General features: G+C 43.5%; 2 protein-coding genes across 3 annotated transcripts in view; one reads left to right on the top strand and one right to left on the bottom strand.

Moving 5' to 3' along the window:
* The first annotated feature begins 333 nt into the window (after positions 1 to 333).
* On the top strand, positions 334 to 13537 carry arhgap35b (Rho GTPase activating protein 35b). Its single transcript, XM_007546024.2, has 7 exons — positions 334 to 1118; positions 3741 to 7651; positions 7901 to 8042; positions 9991 to 10068; positions 10221 to 10352; positions 10535 to 10640; positions 10983 to 13537. Exons 2-7 carry the CDS (start codon positions 3932 to 3934, stop codon positions 11392 to 11394), a joined length of 4590 nt encoding a protein of 1529 aa, XP_007546086.1. The 5' UTR covers positions 334 to 1118; positions 3741 to 3931; the 3' UTR covers positions 11395 to 13537.
* A 2218-nt stretch (positions 13538 to 15755) lies between these two features.
* LOC103133989 (Down syndrome cell adhesion molecule-like protein 1 homolog) overlaps positions 15756 to 22527 on the bottom strand; it is a 72277-nt gene continuing 65505 nt past the window's right edge. For both annotated transcript variants that reach the window (XM_016668379.1, XM_007546022.2), the window contains exons 26-33: positions 21957 to 22244; positions 21699 to 21854; positions 21557 to 21587; positions 20506 to 20624; positions 20254 to 20406; positions 19955 to 20149; positions 19550 to 19861; positions 15756 to 18965 (exon numbers count right to left, since the gene is read on the bottom strand). In XM_016668379.1, the coding sequence (XP_016523865.1) occupies positions 18529 to 18965; positions 19550 to 19861; positions 19955 to 20149; positions 20254 to 20406; positions 20506 to 20624; positions 21557 to 21587; positions 21699 to 21854; positions 21957 to 22244 (1691 nt within the window). In that variant the 3' untranslated portion in view covers positions 15756 to 18528. The remainder of the gene's footprint in view (positions 18966 to 19549; positions 19862 to 19954; positions 20150 to 20253; positions 20407 to 20505; positions 20625 to 21556; positions 21588 to 21698; positions 21855 to 21956; positions 22245 to 22527) is intronic.

Below are 22527 nucleotides of genomic sequence, written 5' to 3'. Positions count from 1 at the left end.
AAGTTAAAGGATTATGAGTACTTTTTAAATGTACATTTAACTGTTGGAAGCCAGCATCGGGCAAGTACACGCATTTATTTTAAACAGTTATCTTTCTTTTGTGTCAATTTTCTACAAAAAAACAACAACAAAAAAACAAAAAAACAACGGGGCATAGTGGTGCAAAAAAATGTTCAGCTTTACTCCAACAGAAAGGAACATATTCAAATTGTTTTAATAATATGCACTCGAATTGGACAAAAATAACGTCCAATACAAGCTTTGCATTGAACAATATTGACTAATCGATTGCGTTTGGGTCAGAAACGGTGCAAAGGCATCGGCGTGGTGGAGAGTTAGAGCAACAGAAAGCCGACCTGCTGCAGTTGTGTGAGGGCGCCGCTGGGTGAGACTGAGTCCCTCTCTCGGCTGCTTCGGTCTCCACTGCTCCCTTTTCCCAAAGAAAAGAAGAGGAGATCTAGGTCCGGGGAGGAGGAGGGCCGCCGCCGCCGCCATTATCGGAAAGCTGAGAGAAATTCCACTTTCACACTCGCGATCGGCTCCTAAAATCGCCCAGGACATGAAGGATTCGTGTTGCAGCAGGAGCACATTTCAAAGGAGACACCAGGGCGATTACAACAAACTCACTGTTGTCTGGTGTGCGACACCGGCCCAGCGTTATTATGTGGCCACAACAATGGACAGAATAATGATTGAAAAAGCAACGTGGTGAACCGAGAGGAAGACGTCTGGAGCAGACTTTCTTTTTTTTTTTTTCTTTCCTTTTTTGTTTTACACGCCCGAATTTCGCAGGCGGAAACCTCCCTTTTGCAAGAATAATCCTGGACATATTTATTTCTTCCCGGCGGTTAAGTGCAACAATAAAAAAAATGTATATATAAAAAAACATTGTTGCAAAAAAAAGAAAAAGAAAGAAGGGGGCGAGAATCCAGACAATGTGTGATGGGGATTCATTTCCACTGACCACGCCATACGCAGCGTTGTGATATCAGTGTTATTTGGGAGCAGTTCCTGGCGTTTATTCTGCGGCTTTTGCTTATGCACATCAGGCGGCGGCGAGGGCTGCGGCAAGCACTGGCCTGACAGATGCGAGAGGAGAAAAGGGGAGAAACGCGATGGTATGTATGCCCGATCGGCTTCTTTATTGGCTGACCCGGAGAAGCTGACGAGTGCTCACACCCAAGACGAACTGGGTGGAAGTGGGTTCCCTTTAATCGCTGTGTGTCGGCGTGCAGCAGGGCAGGTCAGTCCACAGCCCCGGCGCTGCAGTTGCATTAGGCAGCAGGCCTGGCGTGGTCAGCCCCTCTGAGCACCCTGAAGCCAATGTTCACTGGTAATCCTTAGCGGAACACAGAACTTGTCTCTGTAAGCGGGTTATACAACCCTGCGAGCTGAATTTGCGCTCCAGATCACTGCTCAGAAGGGGTCAGTTTTTTTTTTTTTTTTTTTTAAATATCTGTTTATTCGGGCATCAGGCCTAGCTCAGCTGCCCACATTTGTTTTTGACCCTGCTGGACTTTGCCTTTAAAGAAAAAGGGCAAATTGTGTCACCTCTTTTTTTTTGTTGGTATTTTAAATATAACTGCTTGGGTAATGTCGAAGTAGCCAAGGTCACTTCGTATTATTAGTTTTACCTTATGAAGTGGCCATCATAATGGCATTGCATCAGTACTAATATAGAAGCAGTTATCTGTGCTTTAAAAATAGATGGGGTGAGAAAGTTTATGGCATCTTTTGCTTTGTTGTACTTGTGTTTGAATGTTTTTGGGGGAAATTATTTTTCTAGTGGCTTTTATTAGTTAGTAGGTTTGAGGAGGAGCATGTGAAGATTATATTTATAGTCTTTTTAGTGTTAAATATTTAACTCATTCAAAAAAAAGCTTTGACTTGGTAGAACAGGTAAAATGGAGTTTACTGCTGATGGTGACTGATGATTGTTTCATCTGCTTAAAAGTGAACTATAACTGGATATATATATATATATATATATATATATATATATATATATATACACAGTTATCCCTCGATTGTTTATATAAATTATTAAAAAAAAAAGAAATGCCTCAAATACTGATCCTTGAAGAGCACCTTTCTTTATTTGTGCAGCTAAATAGCTGCATATGTCTATGCAAATATATGTTTTGCAATGGTTGGACAACCAACATTGAAAACCATAACATATTTTTGAGTTTTAGAAGATGAAACTATGGTGGGGATTGAAGTTAATATCCAAAAACAAAAGCTTAAACATGTTTTTTTAGATGCATATAAATCAAAACCCAGCAGATTTATTTTGGAAGATTTTCACCCATTTCCCCTCAGGAATATTTAGCATGAATAATTTCTGAAATACCTCAACTTTCTGACTTTTAACCTAAACATGGGAAACTTCTATAATTTGAGAGTTTAGTTTATTTCAAATTTATATAAATACACACACACACTCACACATATATATATTAAACATTTTGCTACCTTATGTGGTTTGATTATGCTGTTGATATAAGAAGATAGTTGGGGGATGGGAGGATAGATGGTTGGGCTTGAAGGCATTTAAGTTAACATTTATGTTCCAATGAATCAAAGTTTGAAAATTCCTATTGATAAACAATATCACGAATGTAAATCTGGTCATTTTCCCCCTTTTGTAGTGGCACTATTTGTCTGGCTTAAAAACAAATAGAGAACGGCGTGTCGACAGCATAGTCATTTATATGCATGTCACTAAACTCACTGATCAGCTGATACATCACTTGAAGAGCCACTCCCAACATGCTTGTTCTTAGATTTTGGATCTCAGTCCCTGTCTTTTTTTGTTTTCTTTTTAGATCAGCTGAGCAATGCTGAGAGTAATCTGTGTAATTTTGCTGGTTACAGTATAAAATTATCCCTGGTAAAATGCAAAGACCTGGTCTGATTTCTTTTAATTTGTCACCAGTGAAAGTGTTACTCTGGCTAAAGCTCAGTTTTTGAATCAAATTTTCAGCAGGTTTATTCAAAAACTGCCATTAGGGCCAGTCATATGCAGAGTTCCAGCAAAAAGTCATTGCAAAATAGAATATGTCCTCACAACAAAGAAAACATGTCAAACTAGTCCGTCATCCTGCATTGTTGTCGTTGCAGCGCTGCAATTGATAATAAATAAGCTTCCCTTTTTCATGGAAATTTGCGTAAACCTGTGTTTTTCAGGTTTGGCTGCTACCACAGTGTGAGAAAAATCAATGGCTTCTGCCAGCAGATATTATAATGGCTGGCATTAATGTTTCTGTAACACTCCCCTCAGTAGGTTTGGCTTGTAATGAATGATGATGCCAAAGAAATACAATAGGGCTTTACTAAAGAAAAAAAAAATCTTGGAGCTGTACAGTAAGAAAGCCAACAGAATAATTTCACACAGTGTGCAACTAATTGATGTAATTTTTGCTTGCACAATGTCACACTTTGGTAAATAATTGATATTTTAATATTGATGAGCAAAAGAGACTATTTTGTCGCTGAAACAATAAGGATGGTGTGCAAAAAAAGGTCAGCTTGGTGTTAAATTATAATTCTTGTTTTAGAGGTACACATAGCACAGCATTTAGAAGCATGTTGCTATTGGATATATAAGTTTTTTAAAATTTAAAGTTACTGGTAATTTCATTATTTCCAAATATGTTCAGTTTCTTTTTTTTGTACATTTTCTTGATTAACAAATGCTCTTTTTGTCTGACTTCCTTTCTTTTTGTTTGTTTTGACAGGATGTGACTCTTATAAGGAATGAATGAAAGGACCTGCTGCTCTTATCACTGCACTGTTATTTATTATAACTGACGCCCAGCAGAAGAAGGAGCAATCTGATCTGTTCGGTGGATCAGCAGTAGACGGACGAGCATATTAGTGATCTCTTTTATTCAGTGCCTGTTTGTGGCAGGATGAGTTTCGAAAGGCTATGATGGCGAAAAAGCAAGATGCACGATCGCCCATTTACAACCTCATTGTGGTGGGTTTGTCTGGAACAGAGAAGGAGAAGGGGCAATGTGGGGTGGGCAAATCCTGCCTGTGCAATCGGTTTGTGCGACCCAGTGCTGACGATTTCTACCTGGACCACACATCAGTTTTAAGCACCAGTGACTTTGGGGGTCGTGTGGTTAACAATGACCACTTTCTATTTTGGGGGGAGGTGTCTCGGGTCCTGGAGGAGGGCCCTGAGTGCAGGATGCATGTTGTGGAGCAAACCGAATTCATAGATGACCAGACATTTCAGCCACACCGTAGCACTGCTATGCAGCCCTATATCAAACGAGCGGCTGCGACCAAGTTGGCCTCGGCAGAGAAACTCATGTACTTCTGCACAGATCAGCTGGGTTTGGAGCAAGACTTTGAGCAAAAGCAAATGCCAGAGGGGAAACTGCAGGTTGATGGCTTCCTGCTTTGTGTTGATGTGAGCCGCGGCATGAACCGTAACTTTGATGACCAGCTGAAATTCGTCACAAACCTTTATGGCCAGCTCAGCAAGACCAAGAAGCCCATCGTGCTGGTGCTGACCAAATGTGACGAAGGTGTTGAGCGCTACATCAAAGATGCGCATACCTTTGCGATCACAAAGAAAAGCCTCCCAGTAGTCGAGACTTCTGCTCGCTCAAATATTAATGTGGATCTAGCCTTCCTCACGTTGGTTCAGCTTATTGATAAGGGCAGGGGCAAGCCCAAGATCATACCTTATTTTGAAGCCCTGAAACTCCAGAGTCAGCAGATAGCCTCAGCCAAGGATCGCTACGAGTGGCTCATTAACCGTATCGTCAAGAATCATAATGAAACTTGGTTAAACGCCAGTCGACGAATGAACAACTCACCAGAGTACAAAGAATATGTTTTCTTGGAAGGAACAGCTAAATGCAAAAAGCTTTTTCAACAGCATGTCTACCGCCTGAAGCAGGAGCACATCGAGAGGCGTCGCAGGATATATCTTAGCACTCTCCCTTTAGCACTTAGTTCACTGGTGCCGGATCTCGATGAAATAGATCAGCTGAGCTGGTCTGGAGTGCAGAAAGTGCTCGAGTCCAAGCAGCACTTTACTCACTGGTTTGTGGTTCTGGAGGATTCTCCATGGGAAGATACATCTCACATAGACAACATGGAGGATGAGCGAATCCCCTCTGATCTTCTGGAGACTGCTGAAGCAGAAGATATATTCAATGCCCATCTGGAACATCTAAGAAATGAATGTAGACGTGCAGAAATAAGACAGGAGTTTAAGCAAAAGTTAGCATCCTCTCCCTTTGTTACCCCTGGTAAACCATGGGAGGAGGCCCGCAGCTTCATCATGAATGAGGAGTTTTATCAGTGGCTCGAGGAGCCGGAGTACTTGGACCTGTACAACCGCCATCAAAAGGAGATTATTGACCGTGCTAAAGAAGACTTCCAGGAGCTTCTGCTTGAATACTCTGAGCTTTTTTATGAGCTTGAAGTGGATGCAAAGCCTAGCAAAGAAAAGATGGGAGCAATTCAGGAGGTTCTGGGAGAGGAGCAGAGGTTTAAGGCGCTGCAAAAGCTTCCTGCTGAAAGAGATGCCCTTGTGCTGAAGCATATTCACTTTGTCTATCACCCCACCAAGGAAACATGCCCCAGTAGCCCTCACTGTGGAGACTCTAAGATTGAGCAACTCCTAGCATCTCGTTTTCCCACCTGTTACCCCTTCTTTGATGTGAAAGCTCATTTTGGGGACACCAAAGCTGATAGAATTAATTTGGTCATCCTAGGTAAGGATGGGTTGGCCAGAGAATTTGCCAATGAGATTAGAGCTCTGTGCACAAATGATGACTGGTATGTTTTAGATGGGAAGATGTATGAGTTGACACTGCGGCCCATTGAGGGGAACGTTCGTCTTCCAGTAAACTCCTTCCACACCCCCACATTTACCCCTCATGGATGTCTTTGTCTGTATAACTCAAAAGATTCTCTGTCTTATGTGGTAGAAAGTCTTGAGCGACTTAGGGAATCAACTCTAGGTCGAAGGGATAGCCAGCTGGCTCAACTGCCAACATCCCTTCTTTTAGTCACTAAAAGAGGAGTGGGCTCATATGTTGATATAGGTGGAGACACTGCCTTAAACCTAATAACACAGGGACAACAAGTTGCAAGGAGACTACAGTGTAGCTTTTTAGACCCAGCCTCCCCCGGTGTGGGCTATGGGCACAATGTAAGTGAGACTCAGATCAATCAGGTGCTGAGAGGCCTTCTTGATGTTCGAAGGAGCACATCTTTTAGTAGCAGCTCCCCGCCTCTCCTCCCTGAGCCTCCTGGCCTCCGAGACTCTCCACATCAGCCAGCCCAAGAGGCAGACCTACGCATTGTCATGTGCTTAATGTGTGGAGACCCCTATGACATTGAACAGCTCCTGTCTCCTTTCCTGATGCATCAGCATTGCAGACCTATGTCGAATAGTGGCACTTCTGTGTTGTTAGAGCAGACCGTTGGGGGGCACAAGCTGGCCATAGAGCTTTCTCTCCTCTCATATCATGCCTCGTTCACTTTAAGGAAGAGCAGGTTAGTGCACGGCTATATTGCTGTGTACTCAGTCACCCGGAAAGCTTCCCTGGAGACCCTGTGTGCATTCTTATGTGAGGTTCAGGACATTATCCCCGTTCAGCTGTTGGCAGTAGGAGATAGTCAGGCTGAGCTCACCGACAGCGACTTTGCCTGTGAACAGCTGATTCAGGGGGAGGAGCTGGCCCATGAGATCGAGGGTCGTTTCAATAGTGTGGTTTGTGGATCTGGGGGAGTGGTGGGAGGCCTGCACAGAATAGAAATGTTCCATTCATTTCTGATGGAGGTGGTAGAGAAGCGCAACATCGTGGAGGCCACGCATATGTATGACAACGTTGCAGAAGCGTGCACCGGTGAAAATGTATACTCCCCACGCTGCATCTCTCCCAGTCCCGTGACCATGTTTGTGGATTCGGAGGATGACGTAGAGCCTTCTCCACCGTATTACGACGGCACTCTCTCCTCTCACAGCGGCGGCTTCAACATGCCTGACTTGGACTCCAGTGACATCTCTGTCATATCTGATATCAGAGACTTTGAAAATAAGCTCAACAACAAAATACCCCCCCAAGTGAGGGTAAAACCAGGTGTCACTTTTGACTTCCGGAAGGTTAGTCGTAGTCCCTACATCGACACCCTAGGTCATCGTCGGTCCTTGCCCTCTGCTGTTACCTGGGTACCTGGTGGAGATGTGGGTTACGACCCCTCAGACTACGCTGAACCCATTGATGCCGTCTCAAAGCCCCGCCCTAGCAACGAAGAAATCATCTACTCAGTCCCACATGACAGCACCCAGGGCAAAATCATTACCATCCGCAACTCCAACAGGATGCATTCAAATGGAAATGGCTCAGACAGCGAGGCAGACAGCAGCTCTTTGGAGCGAAGGAGGAAGTTCTCAGCGATCGGAGTGAAGCCCCGACTGTACCGCGACCGCTCGAAGCGTCTGGGCAAGTTCAGCAGTTTCCGTACAAGCTTTATAGGCAGCGACGATGAAATGGGAGCTCTGTCAAAGTCCAAAGATGACGACTTTGGGACTTTGAAAGGCGACAGTCTTGTTAATGAGGAGATTGAGGACCCAAAGAAGAGGAACATTCTGAAGAGCCTCAGGAGAACAGCCAAGGTTTGTATTATTACAACCTTTTCTATTCTCAATCTTAGAGAAATTACAGTAGTTTTTGTCCAAATGTTAAATATTATCATTAAGGACTATTTTGTTTCAGCCTATGGAGTACAGAAGTAATTCCAGCACAGAGGTATAACCCAGTGAGATGGATCCACAAGCCTTGAGAATTAGCAGCCACTGTGAGGGGAAACCTGGCTTTGATGAATATTTTAAACTAATCAAAAATCCTGTTTTCATTTCTGGCAGAAAACAAGACCAAAGCCGCGTCCATCGATTCCCAAGCCCATGGAGAGCTGTTACTTTGGAGTGCCACTAGCCAGTGTGGTCTCCCCAGACAGACCAATTCCACTTTTCATAGAGAAGTGCGTCCACTTCATTGAGAAAACAGGTGAGTTCCTTTGGTGCACTGAGAAGATTACAGACCTAAATGTTCATTTAGGTTCATGCAAGCTGGACTTCAAAAGTACATAAAGTTTATTTCTTACAGATTTGAACCGATCGACACTCGGGGCTCAGCTTCCCGAGTTTGGGGCTTTAAATAATTAAAGAGCAAAATGAGAATTTCTACTTTAATAATCCTATCATTCAGCCTACGCCACTTATAAAAATGAAAGTGTTTCTGTGCGTTAATAAAGACTTAAGTGCTTTTTGAAAGACTAGAGAAAATAATTAGTCATAATGAACAGTTTAATATTTGAAAAGGGAAAACTGAAAATGTATTAATTTGTAGGAGTGATTTGGTAAACAAGAATGCTTCAGTTATCTTTTCATGATCATTATCTTTAATATGTATTTCTTCTTATCATTTACTGGCCAGTAGAACACAATATATGTTTACTTTACATTGATCCTTTGTTTCTAACCGGATGCCGAGGCAGCCGATGCTCATCTAACAATTGCTTTAAAGCAAATATTATGCTCAGTTAAGGTCAGTGCTGACTCATTCGTAAATCGGCTGGAATCAGCAGAAATGCTCCAGATTGCGCTGTCCATATCTCCGCTAGCTGAAGACTGCCAGATAAGCTTGAAGTGTTGCTTCCACTAAAGGCACTGACCAGACAAACACAATAACACCCAGTCATTTGTGTATGAGTCAGTGTGCTTGTATTCTTCTTTTGAAAACATACTGCCTTAGTGCACATAATATGGGCTGCATCTGGTGAAGATATGTAAAAAAAAAAATGTAGAATTCATAAAATCTGTTCTTTTATCTCAGTTCATTGAAACGGAGATAAAAGAATAAATATCTCAGTTTATTAAAACTGAGATAAAAGACTGAATATCTAAAAATCACATTTTGACCCAGCTGCTCCGCATACTTGAAGAAATAAAATAAAAATTGGTCAGATAGATTTATCACCAACATAAGCTCAAGATCCAGTGGCTTTGCACTTCCAGCAGCACAGCTTCTCACACGCATCTAAAACTTGGTTAGGTTTAATTTAATGTTTAGACTTATTGGATTTTTATACAATATTAAACAATACATTTTCTCTACTTCACTTCCTCTCTGAGTAATTTCTCTGGGGAACAATTTGCTTCAACCACTCATTTCTCCTTATTTGGGCTAATTTGCTCCAGTTTACAGCCAATTCTCTGATACAAAGATGGTTTTTTTTTATCATTACAACCAGTAAAATTACCACTAGTGGTCCTTTTACCATAGTTTGCAGTTTTGATAATTAGGTTAAAGGTTACATTCAGTTTATTCATATTGCGCCAATTCACAACAAAACAAATGGACCGGCCTCGTAAAATCCATCGGAGGTCCCAGTCAACAGAAAGGCTCATGTCTCTGAATGCTTTCCTCGTAAGATTTGTATTTTTTGTTGTTGTTTTTCCCCTCAGCCTTCGAGCTGAGTTGACATCTGCTGACGACAGATTTTCTCTATATGTGGAACTCGCACAAAGTCAAACTAAAGGCCTGAGACGTAGCAATTTGCGATAAAGAATCAGAGATTATGCTGCTCAGGTTACATTACGCGTCGATGCCGGCGAGCGCTTCCAAAGGTTTGCTACTGAGAACCTGGAGAAAGTCGCAGAGGCAAAAGCTGAAACAAAGTGATATGAAAGCTCAGTTTTGCTCTTTCTTTGGAGCCTTTTTTAGTTCATGAAGACAACTGGAGAGCTCCAAACAATCAAAACATGCTTTTTTCTTTTTCAGGGCTTTGTAACCTGATCACGTGATTTGTTTGGTGCTTTTGGAAAGCGTCTGTATAGTCATGCCTGTTTGCAGAAATGCCGATGAACCTTTTGTGCTTTTCCTTTTTTGCTACTATGCCTCCCTCAACATACACACACACACCTTTCTTTCTCTGCTTGCTTCGTCCTCCCAGGCCTGAACACAGAGGGGTTGTACCGTGTGAGTGGCAACAAGTCCGAGATGGAGAGCATGCAGAAGCAGTTTGAACAAGGTGAGTTGCTCATGTGTAATTTATCTGACTCTGAAAACATAAACGTAGGGCTGTCAAAAGGAAAGTGACAGGCTGCTGCTGGTGATGACTGAAACCGGCGCTCCGGCTTTCTCATCTGATCCCTTCTACCTTTGTCGTCATTTCCCCTTCAGACCACGGATTAGACCTGGTGGAGAAAGACTTCGCCATAAACACTGTGGCTGGAGCTCTCAAAAGCTTCTTCTCAGAGCTGCCTGAGCCCCTGGTGCCTTGTGCTCTGCAGGTGGAGCTATTGGACGCTTTCAGTAAGCAAACACTGCTGGGCTGGGAGGGTCCTCGCACAAAACATAAAACGATTATTTCCTTAGGAGGGATGGGAGCTCATCTGGTCTTGCTATTGTTTTGTGTGTTTGCGGTATTTGGGGAGGAACGTTGTCCCGACGAGCTAGTGACAGAGTTCAGCTGAGAGAACTCTGTGTTTGTGCAGAAATCATGGACCGAGAGCAGAGGCTGTATGCCATGAAGGACGTCCTGAGGAAGTTCCCCAAGGAGAACTACGACGTCTTCAGATATGTAGTGAGCCACTTGAACAGGTAAGCTTTCTGATTTCAGTCCCGGTTTAGCCGATGGACTGGTTTGCGTTTGTTTTGACCGTGTAAGTCCTTGAACATTTTCCACATTTTGTCACGTGGAAAACTTTCATTCATTGTAAGTCAGAATCTCAAACGATATGCCGCTGTCATTGCAGCAGAAGGTGGGTTTGCATCCTTTTGTTTCCACATTATGCTCACGCCCTTCTTCATGTTTGTCTGTCGCATAAAATGCCTTAAAAGACCTTTGCAGTCGTAACGCTACAAAATGTGAAAACTTGCGCTGTATTAGTTGCTTTTTTTTGTGTTGCTGTAGATGATGTGGCATTGTGTGTTTGTTCCCAGGGTGAGCCAGCTGAGCAGAGTCAACCTGATGACCAGCGAGAACCTGTCCATCTGCTTCTGGCCCACCCTCATGAGGCCCGACTTCACCACGATGGACGCCCTAACTGCCACGCGCACCTACCAGACAATCATCGAGACCTTCATCCACCAGTGTGCTTTCTTCTACTACAACCAGCCGCTGATCGACTCCCCGACGGGCCTCGGGGGCCTCCCCGCCTCGCCCACCACCACCCTGGGCGGGAGCTCCGCCTACTCCTGCTACCGCTCCTCGCCTCCCCACACCGCCGCGCACTTCAGCCCCCTGCAGCAGTCTCCGCCCACCACGCCGCAGTCGCCCCTTCAGTCCCTGCTGCCGCCGCTCCACCAGCACCCCCACGCCCACCACCCTCCTGCTGAACAAGAGACACTGTGAGAGACGATGACACCGCGTGTGCCCCATGATGATGCTGGACCTTGTCACCGATACACACAAAACACATTCAGACATGAGAACAGCAAAAAGAAAACAAAGCTAAATCTCAAACGTGGACAAACCTAGGTTATGTAGGAGTGGGTGGGGAGGTGAGGGGTGGGGGGGCAGGAAGTGATCGTGGTCATAGTTGTGTGAAATGTGGCATGCTTCCATTATCAGTGAGGCGGAGGACGCTGCAAGGCTACACTACCGAGAAACCTCCAACCCAAGCTGGACTGAATGATTTTCTTTTTTTTTATGTGTGATATTAATTTTTCTTAAAGTACCACCACTGGATTTATGGACCAGCCCCCCTGTAGGTCCGCAGGGCAGCAGTTTGCTCCATAGAAGCAGAAGATTATCGCCTGCCCTTTTTTTAATTATTTTTTTTAAGCATTTCTCATGTTGTTCTATTTGAGGGGCTCAGCATGGTGGGAAAGGAAAGAGGGTGGGGTATCATATCCAGGGATGCACTTTAATGATCACTGTTTTTCTTTGCTTGTTTCTGTTTTAATTTCTCAGCTCAAACAGCCATACGTACCATTGCCTCAACTGAGCTCTGGCAGATCAAACTTTGTTTACATCATGTTTTTTTTTTTTTTTTAAACCCACAGACCTATCTGAAGCACTTTTTGATAGTGTAGTGTTAAATATGAAGAAATGCCACATAGGTTAATTATCCACATTGTTTGTTTTTAGTGGCTGAATGTGGCACGAGTGCAGGATCTTTTTGTAGAGAAAAAAAGCAAGCAAGCAAAAAAGAAAAAAAAAAAAAAGCAAAGTTAGTCTTCTAATTAGATCCAGTTGTCCCCCCTGTTTTGGGTTGTGATGGAAAGTCTGAATCTGTTTAATGTTCCTCATTCATCCAGACATGTGGGGAAAATAAGGAAAAAGAAATTCTTCTCATCTTCTAGCTGTTTGTTGATCCGAGCGGATGTTTAGGGGCTTCTTTTGTTTCTTTTTTTTATCAGACATCAGTCGAAGGAGAACTGTTGCCAAGTTGAATGTGTAACCTAGTCGCATCATCATCATCCTCATCGTCGTCAGCCGGTGTCCATGGAAACCAAAATGCTTGAAACGCGATAGGTAGCTCGGCGCGTTGTCGTGCTGTCCGTCGACCCTCAGCTCCTTGTATTCCCGTCATATTAAGAACCTTTAACCGGGTCTGGGATCTTTACTGTTACTGCTGGTTCTGTTGAGACGGAACCTGGTCGGAGAGAAGCGAAACCCCTGCTGCGGTTGGGACCCGTTTCGGGGAGCGTCTGCTCACCGTTTTCAGAGGCAGCTCTGCAAAATGAAGGCCCTCTAACTTTAACCTTATGAACTTTTAACAAGAAAGTAGCCTGCTGTCTTTGAAATGCGAGGATTGTAGCACTGTCTTTTGGTTGCGTTTGCATTGGGCTCATCTGTTTTACTGGTACTGTTGGGGGATTGTAATTTTTTGTGTTCAACAGACTGGAACAAGGAAGAAGAAGAAGAAAAAAAAAGTGTTTTTCTCAGACTGCTCTGAGCTTGAAGCTTCGACCATTCAGACCAATATGATACCTGGGAGTGTATAAATAATATTGCTGCATTATTTGGCTTTCAGCAAAAAAGGAAAGAAAAAAAAAATAAAGTGAGAGAGAGAGGAAAAAATACCCGACCAAATGTGCCGTTGGAAGGATCAACGAGTGGGTGCACACCACGTCTCCGTTATGGTTGTTTATTTGTACGTTGTGGGGAAGGGGAGGGAGGGACGCCGCCCTTTAGTTGATGGTAGAAAACATTTCTAGTGTGTATTTCAATTATCGGAGGTTCCTTTTTACGATTTTTGTGAATGGTTTAAAAGGCCACTTAAAATTAGTGCATGATTAAAAAAAAAAACAAAAAAGAAGAAATTAAAAAAAAAAAAAACATAAGACCACACATGAAGGGAGGAGGATGAATGCCCTCTTTCTGTTTTTAAAACATGAAGTGTGCGAACAAGAATTGATTTAGCTGAAAAAGTTCATGTATTGTGTGCACCAGGAGCAAACGGTGGAATTTGTCTGACCGAGAACGTTTGAATATGAAGGCCTTATGTGAACTGTATAATAGTTAATAAATTAAATCTTGTAAAACTCCCTGCATGTGTATGGATGTGTATGTTTTTTGTTGATCCAATTTTCCAGTCAAGAGTCTGACTTTTGATTTTGCTATTCAAAGCACTAAGAAACTTTGAGTACCAAGCATCCTACTTGTTGGAACAGCAGTGTGTATTTATATTTGACTTACTTTCTGACCAAGCAGCAGAACCAAACCTCGGAGAATGAATCACGTTTTATTAAATTTGAATCACAGATAAAGAGAAAGATAAACTTCACTTCATCTTTAGAAAAATGTGCCTGACATTAGCTTGCGGTAGCAAAATTACTTTCAAGTAGTACGAATACTTTTCCATCGCACTGTGCATTTTATCTTCAAAGTTATAAGCAGACACCTTCAGCAACATGAACACATGACATATTTTACGCAGGAACAATGGCTCAACAGGCGCTTATACTAAAGCTTATTAAGCAGAAGCTTTAGTATAAACGCCCCGGTGTATGAAACTCTAAGAAACATCTATTATTCACAGCATATCCGTCATGAACCACTGCACTCTTTTAGGAGAGCACCTTTCGTCACAGTATCCCGAAACCTCTCTGGACGGTCATAGCTTTGAAAGAATCACTGCGCCACCTTGTGGCCGTTCAGATGAAGAGCAGGAAAAAAAAAAAAAGATTTGGGCGTGTCCCATCTAGCAGATTACCATGCCGTTACGAATTTATGCTCTTGAATCGTCTAGCTTTGTGGGAAATAGCGAAACTAATTACAGTGCAAATATTCAGGTAGGCGAGAACGTCTTGTACCAGAAGTATCTTATCAGAAATCGGACTTTTTTCTTTCCCCCCCCCACATAATGGAGCCTGTTATGCTTAAATGCTGTCAGGCAAGCGTCCAGAAGCAAAGCTACGATTCGGATGCAATTTGGTGCACGACCAATGATGAGGATGCAAATGATCCGCTCTTCAAGGAGCTGTCTTGTTTAGTACAGCCACTAGAGGGCACCAGCGGCGGCGCAACACAGAGCAGTTACCAGGCATCAGTCAAACCAGCCAGTCACCAGACGCAGATGACGCCCTGTTATTAGAAAGCAAACCGGCAATTGCGTGATGTGACAACATTTATGCAGCCTATGAAATTGAATCAGGCTGATAGACTGTCTGATGCGCTTGCAACTGCATGCAACACATTTCTGGATTCCCAACATCTAAACCTGACCTTTCTTCCTTCGTGGTAATAATTATTGCTTTGAAAGGCGACTGAGTTCTTCCGACTTACTGAATTGGCAGCTAATTGCCCAGCCAATCAGAGAGCTGCCTTCAGAAGACGCTGGCAGGACGCAGAGCAGCTTTAAGGCCATAAGGTGCAGAAAATGGACTTTGTCGATAGTTTTATTAATCTCAGCTACAAATAGAGTATGTCTAGGAAGTTACCACCAAGTACTGTTGAATTGCATGGTTGGCTTTTTGCTCTTTCAGTCTGTTAGAAATATGTTGGCTTACAAGGTCAGAACTTTCTGATTTATGAGGTGGTGTGGATTCAGCTGTTATACATCCGTCAGTTCCTTTGTATAATAGAAGCGATGACAACAGTTTTTCCAAATGGATTTGACTGTAGTTTGAGTGCTTAAATAATTAATTTTCTTGCTTAATAGTCATATTGTTAAAGTTTAAACCTGACTGTATTGCTCCGTTTCAGAACCACATAAGCAGATGTAAGCTTATTTCTGGATACCTTTAATAAAGGGCAACTTAAAGAGAACTGATCAATGCCTCCCGACAGCCGCATGAAATTAGGTGCTTTATGTTGTCTGCAAAGCGTTTTCATATATTTTTTTCCTGTGGTATGAATAATGTAACAGTGACTTTACTGAACAAAAACAGAACTGAGCGGATAAGTTAGATTTTATTGTGTATATTGTGTAAACCACACGGATTGTAAGATTGAAATTTGAAACAAGATACACTGTTTTGCCAGGAAACCAGTTTTAAACAAATTGCAACAATTCAAATTAAATTTAGTGAATGGTCTGAAATTTGCCAGAAGAGTGCTGGCGGTGGTTTCAGGTACAATTGTCCAAATATTTATTTGTATTTTATATGTATTATATACACATACCTGTCCTTTCCTTTCTGGAGGCTGGCGTCCATCTTTGCTAACATGAAACATCAGGCTCTTTCTAACGTTAGGTCAAACAGTTTTAGTCAAAAAATAATAAAAAACAGAAAACGGTCAGAAATGACAGAAGCCATGGCATATGAAAGATAGCTTTATTGCACAAGGTGTTAGAATGATCTTTTTAGTTTTTGCTTTTTCATAGAAAATGTACCTTTGAACACAAGCAATTGCTGTAACAAGCAACTTAAAGAAATGTTTGGGATATCTTCAANTTTTTCATACATTTTTCCATCAATTTTTCCCTTTTAGCAAGCATGCAATGACTTTTCCGAGGGTCGAACAAAATATAAAATAATGATATTAAAAAAAGTAAATGGGACAAATGACAACATCAAAATACGTTGTTTTAAAAAAAAAAAAAAGACTAAAAATTCTTCAAATTAGTAGTATCAAAAACATAAGAGGTGAAAAATGTATTTGTCCATCTTAAGAAAAAACAAACAAACAAAAAAAAACAATTTGTTGTTATTTCAATTTTGAAAGCGGGACTTTCCACCTTGATGCGTCCCCTGATTTATTTTGAAGAAAATAGCTCTTCATACAAAACTGTGTTTTATGTACAAGACTCAATTTAAAAACAACACTGACGAAGGTAGCGATGACGGGTCCGGTGTGGGTCGCGGGGAGGGGGAGGGGGGCGTCAAATTTTCTCAGCGGGGAACGAAGGCGAGAGCCGAAACGATGCCGTTTCACAACGCGGCTCCGGTCCAGTATATACACAATACAATGGTAGTCTGTATGACCAAAAGAGCCACAAGTCCCTGATTTTACTTGGCTGAACTGGTGTGTAACACAGGCCGTGTACTGTTGGACCCCTGGAACCTAAACCTCTGACAAAACTGAAGAAGAAAAATCAAAATCAACAGACCAACGAAAACCCTCTCCTTTCCTCTAAACACGCAAGCAGACAGACAAACAGAGCAAATGAGTAAATAAATAGTCAACACAAAACACTATCGTGGGACAAAAAGGCCTTCCCATAGGTTCTTGTGTTCATGTACAACAGTGCGAAAAGGATCATGGGGAGGGACGAGGTGGAGATGAAGAAGAGTGGGACATTTACAGCTCTTCAGACAAGACGACAAAGATATCAATTCCGTGAACATCATATAATTCTCATAACTGAATTCCCTGACATATAACATCTCTTGACATTAATATTATTAATACTTCATTCACATTATGACTGGCATTCAGTTCAGCTTATTTATTTGGCTGAGAAGCAAATAACTACATCTTGGGAGGATTTGTAGCCACAAACGCAGGCCTTAAAACCAGAGAGCAACCCAAGTCGTCTCCAACCACTTTGCAGCAAACTGCTGCATAAAGGTGTTGTGGGGATCCACTGAGATAACAACATACAGTGCCTTGCTAAAGAATGCACCCCTCTTGAAATACATTTGTTTTTTTTTTGTTTCATGTAAACCTATTGATAATCGCACGTTATTTCACACCCACCACTGATTTTACTCTACTTTATGTTCCTTTGTCACATTAATATCCCAATAAAATACACTGAAGTTAGCAGCTGTGATGTGGAAAAGAGGCATAACAGCTTTTACAAGACACTGTAACTTTTGAATCTTACCATATCAACTTAAACCAAGCACTCGGGCTAGAAACAAGCTATATAAGAAGCCATCATTGAAGGCCTGGTATTGTGATTGTTCCCTCCTCCCCCCAAAAAAAGCCACACAAACAACCAAGGCGTCACAGTCCAGGGACGGTGTAATCTTCCCACCCTGCTTTCTGCTAGCCCGTCTCCACAACAGAGAGAGGGTCACTCTTCCTTAGCTGGCCAGCACGCACTAACATACAGAATATCTCACATATATACTAAACATTTTCTTTCTTAAGTCCAACTTTTCTTAAATTTTCTCTACTTCTAAATTCAGTGATTGAGCGATTGTCTCCTTTCTTAAAATTTGCCGGTAGCGTTAAACCGCTGTGTATAACTATCACATCAGTGTAGCGCATACAGTTTATACTTTGTCATCATTTCCCTTAGACGTCAATAATATACCTACATAGAAATATATATGTAAAATTCTTTATAATACCAAATATTCTCTATTTGTAAGGTGAGAAATTACAGCTGCTTCACCGGGGTTTGTAGTGACTGGACTGAAGAGTTGAGACACCGTTCAGCTGCAGAGAGATGAGTGGAGAATACTGATTTGTGGAGGTGAATCTGAATCGTTGCCTTTTGGAGTCGCGATTAAAAAAGGGAAATCTGCCAATTCTTGTTAGGGAGAGACACCAAGAGAGTGAGAGAGAGCGTGGGAAAACAGGGGATTTAGCTGAAGTCCTGCAAACTGACCAAAAAAAAACAACAAAATAAGTCAAATCAAAAACTATGAAGGACATTGTGTTTGAGTGTGTGTGCGTGTGTGTGTGTGTGTGTGAGAAAAAACAGGATGGTCGCACAGCTTCATACTGGCTATTATAGTTTTCATGAACTCAGAGCCTTCAGCTCTTTGGTTACAGTCAATATTTGCAAAAATGACCACAGAAATCACATTCTGCATTTGGCTGTGTGTCTCCTGCAGGAACTGAGTGGAGCTGAGCACCAGCCGGCTGGAACTGTTAGTTGGAGTTAGTAGTTCTCGTATATTTAGTTCCATTTGAACATGAACAGTAGGGTTAGCTGGGTCTCTGTCTGGACGGGGCGGGACGCCTCCAACGCCTCCGCCGCCATTGAAGGAAAAAGTAGACAGGAAGCCGGGCGGCTCGCCACGAGCTCGGCTTTCAGAAAGATGCCCGCGAGCCTGTTGTGGCCCAGACTTGTGAGTGCCAGAGTGATGCTGGCTGCAGAGCGGGGGGCAGCGGTGCGAGTCTGTGCAGCGGACCGGACTACACCAGCGTGTAGGACTTGGAGTAGGCCCCCACGCTCTGCTTCTGCAGCCTCCCCAGGGCCGAGGAGCTGCTCTCGAGCAGCGAGTCTCTGGAGCCGCCCACCTTGTTGCTGTTGGTTGGGTTGCTGCTCGTGCTGGACGTGGAGGCTGTCGCTGCGTTATTGGAGCTGGGCATGGTGAGAGTCCTCTGGGGCAAGGTGGAGGTGCTGGAGCTGGCGCCCAGGCTGCCCAGGCCGGAGTGACCCAGCGTCAGGGCCTGCTGCTTGGCCGGGTCTAGAGTCTTGTGACGGCCCTGGGTGTGGTACGCCCGCTGCGTCAGGCTGCGGATCGAGGCTTCCCGCGGCGGCACGGCTGGACATGGGTCGTGCAGAGAGTCCCCTTGCTTGCGGAAGAATGGGTCTGCCTTCATGTAAAGGGGAAGATTGCAGAACTCGCCTGTTGGAGGGGAAAATAATAATAATAATAATAATAATCAGGACAGGAATGCAGTTTTCTTTTTAACTGAAAAGGAATCTGAGTGCTTGTTGATCTCAGGGATCAACCTGTGACCTTTTTTTTTCAGACCTAGATCCAATAGAGAAGCAATGGCAAGAGCTGAAAAGTTGCACAAAAGCACTTCAGCCAATCTGACCTAGAATCAGGTGACAGAAGAACGGGAAGAAATTTCAAACTCTAGATTTGCAAATGTAGAATTTGCAAAACTCTAGATTTCAGTTAAAGTTTCAACACTTTAGCTGAAACTGGAATTTCAGCTAAAGTGTTTCTACAGTGTTAATCCAGATAGGCTCAATACGAACGCATACCAAATTATTCAGCTTTGTTTCTAAAAACATTTGGAAAATATTTGTTTTTTTTTCTTCTACTAAACTGTTAGACACTACACTGTCTTGGTCCTTGGCTCATAAAATCCCAATAAAGATTTCATGAAGCTGTGGCGACACAAAATGTGGAGAAGTTCTAGGGACATGAAAACTTCTGCAAAGTACCGCAAACATATCTACACAAATTGTCCCACTCACTTTTGTTTGCCCGGTGGGGAATGGGCACCGCCACGTTCTTCCCGCGGTCGTAGTCCTGCGGTTTGGGCGGAGAGGCGGTGAAGCGGCAGATGCCCGGCTCAGACGGCGTGCTGAGGGAGGTCATGCTGTCCGCGGGGTCGTTGGTACCGGTGGTCATCTGGTCCGACGAGCTGTCGGAGATGAAGCACTCCGTGATGGTGAACTTGGCGTGCTGCAGGTGCTCCTCCAGCTTGGCGTGCTCGTACGCTCGGGCCAGCTCCTCGTAGGTGGAGGAGGCGCTCTCCGTCGACACCATGCTGTTACGACCCTTGTCTGGAAGAACAAAGGAGGGATGGTCAGAAACTTAAATACCAAATGTCAGTGTTTATCCTTTTCCAACAAATGGCGGCGGTCGGATTGACAAACCCGTGTCTTGAGAGAGGCTCGCGCTGTAGCTGTCGCTCTCGGTGGCGGTGATGCCGTGGGAGCCCATCGTCCGCCAGTCGGACGTCAGAGTCCGCGCCGAAGCTGTGGACTGACTCGGTCGACTCAGCGTCCACTGGCTGGAGTATCTGTTCCTGGAGCTGTGAGCGGACTTTATGCTCTTCCTGGACACGGGGTCTGAGCGACAACACAGAGATCAGAGTTCAGATCTGCATCAACGATTCAGCAGTCAAGACGCCTACTTCCAGACGTCCGAGCATAAAAACACGAGGCGAGCTCACTTGTGCCAGGCCGGATGTCCGACATGTCAATCAGAGGTCCTGAATTCTGGATCAGGGCCTGGTGGTGCAGAGACACGCCTGTGCAGAAGTTCTGCGGATTCACCGACTGGCTGAACTCGGTGTCCGTCACCGGCACCGCTGCCTTGTCCTCTCCTGCCGCAGACCCACGGAAATGCAGTTTTTAAGACACTCCTGCTGTAAAACTGACCATCAGGACAGATGATTTTAACGTCCTGTTATCCAGTGACTTGCCTATCTGCTTGATTCCCTCCTTGTCCTCGATGAGCAGCTGGACTCGGGGAATGTCGATGTGGAGCCTCGGCCCTTGCGGAGGGCCCTTCACCGGCGTGTCTATGCTGCGATTGTTCTTGCTGGGCACATAAACACGCGATGGTGTCAAGTGTTGCATGCAGAGTCGATATAAAGCATAAATTTTTAAATCTTGCAACATATTCTCAATTAGATTTAGGTCTGAATATGCTTTGATCCTAACCGTTTCGTTTTAGTTCTGTGTTGCAGGAATCAGTGTTCTGGATTGACCTGCGTTTCCTTCCTTCTACCTTCTATCTGATCAACCATGTTTCACCATTACAGATGAAGTTTTAGTCCACAATTAGCATTTTACTGGTAGCCAAAAAAATGGCAGTTTCAGGCTCGTCTGAAAAGAACGTCGTTTTATTTTTAATTTATTTATTTCAAACAGACAAAAAGTAAAAACAAGAAAAAAATGAAATTAAAACAAATTATCAGGCACATTGACATAAAATTTTACATTATTTGTTGGAAAAGTGGCAGGAAGGATATACAAGATTTTGTGACTTCCTGTCCCTCTCATACTCACTTAAATCTCACATTCTCCACCCTAAATGTACAATTATTTATATGTTTTTAATGTCATCGAGCGCATTTTTGGTCTTTGAGACTCCCATCCTATGCAACATATTTCCCAATAAGCTCCTTTTTAAACTGTTTTTTAAAAGTTATATATATTTTATATGGCTTTCTTTCAACGCTTTGCTTCATTATATTTCTTTCATTCTTCTGCAGAGTTAATATTGATATTCACTACGTTTGTTCACAAAGTTTTAGAACAAAAACTTTTCTCAGGCCTCCACAGAACATATACTAACAATTTAATTCACTAATCTGAAGCATATTGATTGCGCTGGAAGTGATGCAGGTGCATCACAGTTCTCCACAGTCATGCACGTCTTTCGTTGATTTTGTGGTCGTCACATTTTGTTCATAACTATAGAATATTTTAAGAATACATTGTGCCGTTGTTATAAAAAATAAGTCTCACCTGATCAGCATCTCAGCCAGGCTCTTAGCATCTGTAATGAGAGTGACTTAATTAGCTTGCTGTTAGCCTCGACTATAATCTGCGCATCTTAGCGCAGTGCTGCAATAATCTATTCAACAGATTTGTCTCTTCCATCTCTTACCCCTGAGCCGTTTAAGCCTCTTCTCTTTGCGTTTCTTACGGATGATGAAGAGCAGAGCCACGCCCAGAGTGACCAGGATGACGGGAGAGCCGATGGAGAACAGCTTTTTCACGTCGTCCCCCTCTCCGCGGGCAGATTTAATGGGGGGGATCGTACCTGAGGAGAGTTGGGAGAAATAGCACCAGAGTAGTTGAAATTCAGAGACAGGAAGGAGAAAAGGAAAACAAAGGAGGAAAAAAAAAAAGAAAAACCACTCACTGCCGTCATAGTCGGTGGTAGCAAACTGGGAGGTCTGGTTTCCGCAGCCGGCGCTGTTGCAGGCCTTCATTTTGAGCTCGTACCATGTGGCCTCGCGAAGCTCGCTGAGGAACAGCTGGTTGGTGGAGTTGGCCTTCAGGCTCTGCCAGGCCCAGGTGCCTTTGGGCCTGAAGTCCAGCATCAGGTCAGTGATGGGGCAGCCGCCACTGGTCCAGCCCTGCAGGTTGAGTCCCGCGTGGGTGGAGTTGATGTGGGTGAGCAGCGGCTGGTCCTTGTTGAACACCGGCTCTGGAGGGAGAAGGCGACACCAGAAAGCAGCAGATGAGAAACGGGCTGAGGTTTGGTAAGCATCTGCTGTGAACAAGGCTGGTGGCAAGGTCACATCCACTCAGCATTAGCATGAATTTGATATCAGAATTTAGTGTAGATTTTCACAAATCTCTAAAAACAGGCTCATATATATGCATACAGCCCCAGGAATATCTGGATAAATATCTTTCAGCAAGTTGCAAGTTTTGTAGCCATCAACACTTCTGGCTTAATTCTGCATATCTGACATCTCTAAGCAGTG

The sequence above is a fragment of the Poecilia formosa genome, unplaced genomic scaffold (genome assembly GCF_000485575.1).
Source record: "Poecilia formosa unplaced genomic scaffold, Poecilia_formosa-5.1.2 Scaffold14, whole genome shotgun sequence".
Taxonomy (NCBI): Eukaryota; Metazoa; Chordata; class Actinopteri; order Cyprinodontiformes; family Poeciliidae; genus Poecilia; species Poecilia formosa.
The sequence above is the reverse complement of the archived record's forward strand: the minus strand, read 5'-3'. Positions and strand labels throughout refer to the sequence as shown.

What these genes read in the sequence shown, in the direction of transcription:
- arhgap35b (XM_007546024.2), top strand. Translation starts at nt 3,932, where the DNA reads ATGATGGCGAAAAAGCAAGATGCACGATCGCCCATTTACAACCTCATT. An exon ending in GCCTCAGGAGAACAGCCAAG is followed by an intron (nt 7,652 to 7,900) that starts GTTTGTATTATT and finishes CATTTCTGGCAG; the next exon opens with AAAACAAGACCAAAGCCGCG. An exon ending in GGAGCTATTGGACGCTTTCA is followed by an intron (nt 10,353 to 10,534) that starts GTAAGCAAACAC and finishes GTGTTTGTGCAG; the next exon opens with AAATCATGGACCGAGAGCAG.